Source organism: Leucopleurus acutus (assembly GCF_964270905.1).
Source record: "Leucopleurus acutus genome assembly, chromosome: 5".
Lineage (NCBI taxonomy): Eukaryota > Metazoa > Chordata > Mammalia > Artiodactyla > Delphinidae > Leucopleurus > Leucopleurus acutus.
This window is the reverse complement of record NC_139147.1, coordinates 17,894,667-17,904,916: the sequence shown is the minus strand read 5'-3', so window position 1 is coordinate 17,904,916 and position 10,250 is coordinate 17,894,667. Positions and strand designations below refer to the sequence as shown.

Here is a 10,250-nt window from a genome sequence, read left to right as displayed (position 1 = left end):
TGGTGAAGCATGTATTTGTTTTCTTTTTAAATTCTAACAGGAGGAAACTAATTTTTAGACTCGATAACATACACACACACACAAACATTTCTTCTACCTCCTAATTATGCATTAGTTTGGCTGGCTGCCTGAAAAAATACAGGCAGTCAAAGGCTTAAATAAATGGACCCCTGTATGTATTTAAATGACTAGATATATTGAGCTTCTTTTTTCTTTTCAGAATTTCTCAGAAGATTCTTGCTGTCAAAACGGTTTTTGACGAAAATTTTATCTCCTGTAGTCTAAACATATACTAAATCTTTCTTAAAACAGCAGCAAGTTCTTAATTTCCAGTAAAACATCCACAGCTCTTTCTAGAAACTGGAAGGAGTGGAAACAGCTGCAGACCTACTTTGGTCAAACACTTTTTTATAGAAATATATATATATATATATATATATATATATATATATATTTTCATAGAACCAAGTGATATAAAGTGACATACCAAGGAAGAATGTATTTACAAACAGTAAAAATAAGCTACTGTGTAAATAATATGCACGAAAATGATTACGATGCCTTTGTAGACATTCTGTAAGAGGTAGGTGACAAGGGGGAGACTGCTCTGCCATCTTCAAATGTCCCCTGATCCTACATTCATCAGTGTTTTTGTATTCTTGTAGGCCCAGGGGATGTTCAATAACTCCCAAGTTTTTCTATATTCCAAGGTCACCACTGTCCCATGAAGCAGTGCACATCTTTATTTGGTCGCTGAGAGCAGATTCTGCCCATAATTGGACTCCTGTTGACAATGACCCTGAAGTGTGACTTTCCGTGCTTTCGGTTGACCTCGTGTTCACCACGACTGTGTCAGTGATGAATCATCCAGTTGTCTCTGCAGAAGATCATAACCACAGGCTAACATTTCTTTAGCAAACATTGCTTAAATGCAGAAGGCCTCTGAGACAGAAGACATCCCTTTGCTAACTTCCGGTTTCCATCCTGGCACTGCACCGTCCTGGTGTGCCAGCCCGTGTCACAGGTTCTAGAACAGGCGAGCCAAGGGCCCGTCACCCACTGCAGCTGTGGAGTAGGCGATCCCACTTTATTGCTGCTGTCGCTAGTGACAGAGTTTACTTTTGGAGTGGACTTCTTGGGAACAAAAAAACTGTAACGGACATCTAAGGCTTTAGTTGGGTCTGTTGCAAGAATCTGTACGATTAGAATTTCCTTCGTGGCTGAGTAGCCCATCCCATGTAAGAAGTCATCCCTGTGGCTCCAACCACTATAGTTCATGACTGTTCCATTGATGTCAATGATGGTTTCCGAAGTGGAGATCATGTACTTTCCATTGATAAGGTACTCACCGTTTTTCTTCTTCAGGGCTAAGTAGGCAGTGAATCTAGTCTGGTCTTTGGCTTTGAACTGTCGGACTTTTATGTGGGTCGCGCCTTCCGGGATCCTCACAACATCAGTGTAACCCTTGCTGGAAGCAGGAATGTCCACAGGGGAGAGAGAAAAAAAGAAAGGGGAGGAAAGAAAAGTAAGTAAATGCTTAACAAATGAATGCTTAACAAACAGAAATTCTCTAAAAGTCTCACCTTACCTTAATATAAAGTTTTAATGTATTAAAAAGCTTCATTTTAAATTGCCTTCAAAAATTAATTTTCTTAGAACAAAATAAAATTGCAGTCAGACCATCACATTGTATACATTTGTATTATGATGTTCAAAATTAGAATGATGTTAGCAACCTGCCTTGGTTTTAAAAATTATACTACCTTTAGTTAAAGATTTACACAAAAAAATCACACATCCTTATCAAATCTTATCATCTTTACAAAGCTACTTTAGGTTTTTTCCGGCACAAAATGCCCGTGAACACAAACCAGCAAAAATCTACCCTCAATTAATCTCACAGAAGTCTTTCAATGAACGTTCCTCAAGCTTGTTTGCATATTAAGATCATGTGAGGATCTTTTAAAAATTCCAAAGCCTACAAATTTCAATCCCCAGACGCCAGAACAGTTAAATCCCCATCTTTCAGGATGCGTCATAGGCAGCAGTACTTTTAGAGTTCCCCACACTGTTCCAAGGTGCAGACTAGTTGGGAAACCACGGATTTAATTATTTGTTGGGCTATAGACAGGTTAGAGGCTCTGACTCCATTTCTACTAAAACTCTGGATTTCCTGGGGCAAGACAGAAAATAGAACATAAAATTCTTTAACTGCGTAACCGTAGCTTACCAGAATCATCAAAGGACAAAAGAATCCTTAATGCCTTAGCAAATTTCCCTGAAAGCTTAGGGTCTGCAAAGTGTTATGGTCAATTGAGCGATGCTTTATGGTGAGTGACATATGAGATAGATCTCTAATGACCCATCATCTGCTCAGGAAAATGGGCAAATGCATAAATATCTCTGATACCCATAAGGTTGCAGAAAACACAAGGACAGAAAGGTTAATTAAGCACCAAGGGACTAGACCAGTGGGGAGGAGTCATCTTTTGCCCAAATCTTTGCCTAAGTAATTTCACATTAAGGTCCTCATATGTTTTACTTTCCTAGTTATTTAAATGGAAACAAATACTTTACTTGTGCAGTTTGACGGATGTGTGTGAAATTTAATTATTCACTTCTGAATTCTTACTAAAGTTTAGAGGATACGGGATAACGGATTCATATATGTAAAATCCAAATGTGTTACCCACTCAAACATTTCCTCTGAATTGGATAGGAGGCTTATCCCCAGGGAAGGCCCCTTTCTATTGGGCATCTGACCTACCATGATGGCCAGACAGGTGTCAGAGCTTCCTACTGTGTTGAAGAGAGAAGATGCAATGCTGATGATGTTGCTTATCTATTCAATTTGAGTCATTAGCTTTTTTTTTTTTGGTCGCACCACTTAGCTTGCAGGATCTTAGTTTGCCGACCAGGGATTGAACATGGGCCCTCAGCAGGGAAAGCCCGGAGTCCTAACCACTGGACTGCCAGGGAATTCCCTAATTTGATTCATTATCTTAATTTTTCTAATACATTTGGACTAGATTCTGTCACAGGATTTTTTTTTTGAAGTATCTAATATTAAGAGATGAGATGTTTCTACAATGGCTTCAAACAAAGCCAGGAGAAAACATTCCATCTTACCTAAAAAGTCTATAACGTGGAGATGTATTAAAGTATTTGCACAAGTTCACTCCAGAGCTAATGAGTGGCAGTTCTAGGCCTCTCGACTCACACTTTATGCTCCTTTTACCACGTCCCCATTGCATGAATCCCTTCCCTCCAACAACTGTACTTCATAACAGTTAAAATAAGTTCTGGTGACGTTCAGAGTTTAAATGATACCAAACAGAGTGTCAAGAAAGCAAAGAATATAGGGTAAGGGAATTAGACGAGAGAGCCTTTTTTTTAATCCTGTTCTTAGAGTCTGACTCATGTTCACGAGAATCGCTGGGAACTCTCAGCACTGCACAGGCCTCAAACTGAGCTTCCAGAGCCACTGGGAAGTATGAGGATTCATGCCCTGATTTCTTTTCTTTTCTTTTTTTTAAATATCTTTATTGGAGTAAAATTGCTTTACAATGTTCTGTTATTTTCTGCTGTATAACAAAGTGAATAGGCTATACATATTCATATATCCCCATATCTCCTCCCTCTTGCGTCTCCCTCCCACCCTCCCTATCCCACCCCTCTAGGTGGTCACAAAGCACCGAGCTTCTCTCCCTGTGCTATGCGGCTGCTTCCCACTAGCTATCTATTTTACATTTGGTAGTGTGTATATGTCCACTCTCTAAACTTCGTCCCAGCTTACCCTTCCCCATCCCCATGTCCTCAAGTCCATTCTTTACGTCTGCATCTGTGTCTTCATTCCTGTTTTGCCCCTAGGTTCATCAGAACCATTTTTTTTTTCTTAGATTCCACATATATGTGTTAGCATAAGGTATTTGTTTTCCTCTTTCTGACTTACTTCACTCTGTATGACAGATTCTAGGTCCATCCACCTCACTACAAATAACTCAAGTTATTGTTTCTTTTTATGGCTGAGTAATATTCTGTTGTACATACGAGTCACATCTTCTTTATCCATTCATGTGTTGATGGACACTTAGGTTGCTTCCATGTCCTGGCTATTGTAAATAGTCATGCTCTGATTTCTTGTTGTTTTAGTAAAATAGGTTTCCCTTTGTACTCTTTATTCATTTTCTTTGCACCCTTCTTGGTATTATTTACACTTTAGACATTAACCAGCTTCCTTGGCTACCATGAATGAATGCAGATGTTTTCATATAACTATGAAGTATGAAGTGTGGCTGGCAAGGCAGGGGAATCTTCTTTTCTTCAGGGCTATCTCCCCAGTACAAGAACAGTACCTGCCATGAAGGAATACATGCATTCTTACATACTAAGCATGCTGCCATGGAAGGGACATTCTAGTGGGGTGGGGCTTAGACCCCCAAACAAAATATGTGACAATATCTGTTGATTAAGAGCTGTGAAGAAACAGAGTAAGAAGATAGAGGAACGACGAGGATGGGGGAGAGATGCTCCTATTCACTTATGGAAGCCACCACCTTTTTGGGGGGCGGGTAGTGGTGACATTTAACAGACATCTAAAGGAATTCTAGAGGAAGCACTGCTTATTAAGTGTTAAAAATTGTTCCAGGCAGAGGAAATAGTGCACATGCTGCCACTTGCCATGTTTGAGGAGTGTTGGGAAGTCCAGTATGTTAGCGCAGAGCAAGGGAAGTGGCCAGTGTAGAAGGGACTCAGAGCAGGGCAGGGACCAAATGTTTTAGCATCTCACAGGTTATGAGGAGATCTCGGACACTGACTCTAAGTGAGAAGGTAGCCATTGGAGGGTTGAGCCCAGGAATGCCACCATCTGACTTAGGTGATAAAGTGATGGCTCTCTCTGCTTTGTGAAAAAGAGTCTGTGAGGGGCCGGGGGCCAGGAGACCCGTGGGAAGACCGCTGGATTTGTCCAGGCAAGAGACAATGACTACCAGATGGCAGTGCTTCTGCTTGTGCGGTAAGGGGCAACCAGATTCTGGACATATGTTGGAAGTAGGACTGAGAGAATGTGCAGATGGATGGATGTGGGGTGTGAGAGAAAATGAGGTGTGAAAGATGACGCCAAAGTTTTGGTACTAGGCAGTAGAAGGACTGAGTTGCCCTTTACTGACACGAAGAAAATTGAGGGAGGAGTGAATTAAAATTGGATCATATTTGTGAAGAGGTTTGAACTTAGTGCAGTAGTTTAATATGCATTATCTCATTTGGTCCTCACAGCAACATTCATTTGCAAGATAATTACTATTATTTCCATTCTACTCTCAAGGATGCCAATTGTAAAGAAGTTGAGTGACTCTTCAAAGATCACATAGCTAGTGAATTACTGAGCCAGAGCGTGATTGCAAATATTCCAGCTCCAAGATCAATGTTCTCTTTTATCGATCACACTAGGCCAAGATAATTTATATAGGATACTCAAACAGGTCATTTGTACCACATACTATAATCTTGGTCAAATCAATTTGCAAGCAGTTATGTGGGATCCTGCTTGTTGCTATCATGAATGTCTTCCTTCCCCTTTTCAGGTGACATCAAATATGCGGATATTTGTTGTAAATAAAAAAGCTTAATGCTAAATTTAGCATTATAAAAAGAGGTTTATAAGTTGATGTAGGAAGGATACACAGCATACAGTACATAAGGTAAGGTATTATTTTTTAAAAAAAATAATTTTATTTCTCATTTGGTTCCTGAATTTTTACCTTTCTTTCTTTTTTGGTTTCTTTTCTACAAATGGCCTGTGCATCCTATTTTTATGACCTAAGCTATAGCCTCTACTTTGGCATTTATCAGCCAAGTAAAACTGGGTAAGTCTTAAACTTTCAGAGTCCCAATTCCCTCATTTGTAAAGCAAAACGTTAGACTGGATCATTTCTAAGGAGCCTTGAACCTTTGAAATATATTAAAACGCAGGATATAATGGGACTTGCAGGGGTTTTGACCTAGATGGCCCAACACAATTAGATGAATAATTATTATATCACTAGCAAATAGGATTAGTAATGCATATTTTAATACAGAATAAATTCTCCAGCCATACTTTTTTTTTATCATATCAAAGGTCATTTCTAGTTTTTTACATTACCATGGCATGCGATTGTTTTAAGAAATTCTTATTGTTGACTTGGTTTGTATACTCCTCTCCAGTTAAAGACAACACAGCACATATATCAGGAATACAGGTGAACCTGACCAAGACCACTCAGCATAAGAGTGGTCTGGTGAAGAGGAAAAACAATCCTGCATTCCAGCAGACTCTTTAGCTGACTCAGCCATCCTAGCTGATAGTATAATATTTCACGCCAGAAAGTGGTAAAGCAAGAGTGTAATCAGGACCATAAGAGGAAGCAGAAAACTGACATTATTCTTTACAGAGTAGATATAAACCAGGATAGCTGTCTCAAAAACAGGCTTGCCATCTACATTACTGCAGATAACTTACATTTTGCATTGAGAAATGTTTTCTCAATAAAACTACAGCCTAATGAGAATGTATTTGTAAAAAAACAAAACAAAACAGTAGTTACGTTGGAAACCAGCCATCTCTTCCTAAATGGTATTTCAGAAATAACAGATCTGCAAGATATGGCTAAAGTGGAATGTCACAGACTTTTTCTTTGCCTTTTTCACACTCTGTAAAACCTGGACCCATGGCTACTGCAGTTAATCTACTCGCAGAGGTGCCATGGGTTTCCAGTCGGCATGCAGAGCTCATTTCATGTCCTCTCCTTCCCTTCACTTCTCATATTCATAATGTGTAACTAGGTCCTGGCTAGATGTCCTCCCACAGATAGCTTATGATGTAACACGAGTTCTCCTTTATCAATTTTGCAAGAGTCTAAAGCTTCGTTCAGATCATATAAGGGCAATCGTTCTCTCACGTTACCTTTTTTTATTGAAGGTTCCAATCACCTTTGTGCAGCTGGAGTTGTCTCCTCCACACACTCCGCACTTGTCATACTGCAGCTTCGAGCCAATGATGCCATCACAGCCCGTCCTCACGCACTTTCCCCGTACGCAGACGGAATTGCTGTATGGCCTGCATTCCGTTCCATCGGTCACCTGAATAATGAGAAACACGTTAGCAGTGGGAAATACTTGGGCCTGCGTAGGTGGGTTCTTTGATAAAATTGCAAGTTCTAATTTGGGAGTTTTAAGTTTGATTGGAATGGCTAGTACTTTGGAAACTAAACAACCAATCAAAAAAAAAAAAAAAAACCCATAGTTTCCAGAAGTATCCAACTGAAAAATTCTTGACATATTGGCAGAAAGAAGAACTGGGATAGATTGGGGTTATGCCCTTTCTCTCTTCTTTATCTCTTGAGCTTAATTCTGAATGTGTTAGGAGACCCGAGGTCCTAGTCTCCATTTCTGTGTGGGTAACACGTTCCCATGGTATAGTCTTGCCTTTTTATTGCTAAAAACAATCTTTCACTTAGTGTGGGACTGTCTGTCACTTGTGTGGAGAGCAGAATACGAGCAGGCTCACGAATGCAGACATCCTTTTTGTTTACACAATTGTTTTTTGTTAATTAATTTTATAGTTGATTTACAATGTTGTGCTAGTTTCTGCTGTGCAGTTAAGTGAATCAGTTATACATATGCATTATATCCACTCTTTTTTAGATTCTTTTCCTATATAGGTCATTACAGAATATTGAGTATAGTTCCCTGTGCTATACTGTAAATTCTTGTTAGTTATCTGTTTTATATATAGTAGTGTGTATGTGTCAATCCCAATCCCAATTTATCCCTTCCTCCCTCCCCTCTTGGTAATTTGTTTTCTATATCTGTGACTCTATTTCTGTCTCGTGCATAATTGTTATTACTGTAACAAAATTGAAAATCTACACTGGACAGTCACAACCTTGTAACGGTTGGAAAGCATTCCCTATTGTGTTGAACTGTGAGACACTGAAGTAGAGACAATTTGTGTAAAAAAGAAGTCTGGGAAGGTCAGAGAAAAGTGCTTACTGGAAGAGACTGAATATTTTTGAAAAAAAAGAATTAGCATATATTTAATAAGCTAGTTACAAAATACTATGTATATGGACTCAGTGGTTTGTGCATATAAGTATGTATAAGTAACATATATAGTCATATGTGTAAACATACATATTTTGTATTTGTGCATATACAAAACTCTTTCATATAAGTGTGTGTATATGAGGGTGTATATGTGTATAAAGTGAGGTAGGGTATTCTTCAACAGGTTAACAGCTCTCTAAATGATTATATTTCCAGGTAATATTTTTGCTTTTATCTCTCTATAATATTTTTAAATGAAAATGTATTATTTTTCAATAAAAAGATAAAACATTTTAAATGTTACATAACTTGGACATTAACTTATTTTTCAATAATATGTCATAAATATCTGAAGACCAGTTACAGAGATGGTTTTAAATATAGCACCTATTTGCAAATTAGATAAACTGTTTTAAACTGCCGCATAATGTTGCTTGTGAGAAATGAAACTTCAATAAGTTAGAAAATGCTCTTCTGTGGAAAACAAGGGATGATTTCACATGCATATATTATAAATGTGTATAACTAAAAGGACATTGATTCATTTTAAAGGTGCAAGACATTTTAAAGTCTAGGTCAGGGATGATGATCTTGAATCTATCTTCAGGAATCACCAAAGAAATTCTTCAGTAAAAGATGACAGAAAAATAGAAAACTTTCTTGTTTTATAGTCCCCTTTACAAATGTACCTAGGGAATACTATTTTGAAGTTAAGTTTGCAATTCACCTTCTTGACAGAGAGTTACACTTTTTCAAAAATAGCTTTTAAAACATTTACTTGTTCTGTTTACAAAATCCTTTTGATTCATTGTAGCAAGTTTGAAAATATAGAAATTACAGAGGTGAAAATGAAACCTTCCAAAACCTAGCCACCCCCCCCAAATAATGACTGTTTACATTTGGTATGTGCAGGCTCCATTCTACCAAATAATTTCCACCATGGACGCCTACTGTTTCTGGACCGTCTGCATGCAGTTACCTTTGGAGAAAACACTACGTAGTAGCCAGTGCCCTTAGCTCTGCAGGTCAGTTTGCACACATCTCCTGGCAGGATGCCTGCATATTTGGGAACCCATTCCACAAATGTTTTGACTCCTTTTGCATCAGACTGATATCCATTTTTGGCCTCACACTGCTCATGACGAAAAGATTTACCTAAAAATCAAACATGTCACATTATTACTCTCTCTGTTCTGAAACTTAGATATATTCTTGTTCATTTAAATACATTTAAGGAGATGATAGATGATATATTTTTTTTCCAGAGTCTCTCTATACCAGTGTTGAAGGATTTTTATCTTCAACACAGAGTTGAAAACAGCAATTATTTTCTTCCTACTCCCTGAACACTCAGTTGTTTATAATAATAATTTAAAAATCACTCATGTATTTGTTATTGATTTGCATACTGGTGGAACTGTGCAGTACAAGATTAATAGGCTATTTCTCCAGCCTCCGCTATTTATTACTGCTAGAATACAAATTACACCCGACACATGATGGTTGCTGACACTTGGGAGCAGCGTACCATTGGCTGGGCAGGGTAAGACACTGCAGGAGCGGTAGATGGCCCTCTTCCCTGTGCAGTAACGGCCATTGTTTCTGGGCGCGGGATTATTGCAGTGGCGATAGGCAAACTGTACTCCTCCCCCACATGAGCGAGAACACTGGCCCCAGGAACCCCAGGATCCCCAGCTGCCATGGCTCGATGTCTAAAACAGAACATAGAAGATATTTTAACTGAGAAGGGAGGAAAACATTCAAAATGTACATTTGGAAATCACATGCATTCAATGACTCAGTGGAATGTACATTTGGAAATCACTTGAATTCAGTCACTCGGTGGACACTTCACAGTTAAATTTTCACTGAATTTAACATGGTCACAGGTATTGAACACTCTGGAATTACAATGTGATTCCAAATCTTGGCAATCCACGTTTTCTGTCCCCCACCCCCCAGCACTAGAGGGTCTGAACACTTCACCCTAAGTACTGAGCACACTGCAAGGGTTGCTCGTGGCTTCTTTGGACCTTCTGATACTGCACATTTCTGTTAATAACCACCGAACCACGGTTCACTTTGTGTCCACCCTGATATTGCATCTTTAAAGAACTGTGTGATGCTAAAGATTCTGTATGATTCCAGGTTGATTATGCTTCCAT

At 38.8% G+C, this 10,250-nt stretch overlaps 1 protein-coding gene across 1 annotated transcript in view; it reads right to left on the bottom strand.

Moving 5' to 3' along the window:
• Positions 1 to 842: 842 nt before the first annotated feature.
• The window catches only part of ADAMTS5 (ADAM metallopeptidase with thrombospondin type 1 motif 5), a gene marked incomplete at its 5' end in the record, with an annotated part of 43,174 nt that continues 33,766 nt past the window's right edge, over positions 843 to 10,250 (bottom strand). The window contains 4 exons of the mRNA XM_082839926.1: positions 843 to 1,468; positions 6,944 to 7,119; positions 9,065 to 9,240; positions 9,614 to 9,797. Of these exons, the coding sequence (XP_082696052.1) occupies positions 901 to 1,468; positions 6,944 to 7,119; positions 9,065 to 9,240; positions 9,614 to 9,797 (1,104 nt within the window). The 3' untranslated portion in view covers positions 843 to 900. The remainder of the gene's footprint in view (positions 1,469 to 6,943; positions 7,120 to 9,064; positions 9,241 to 9,613; positions 9,798 to 10,250) is intronic.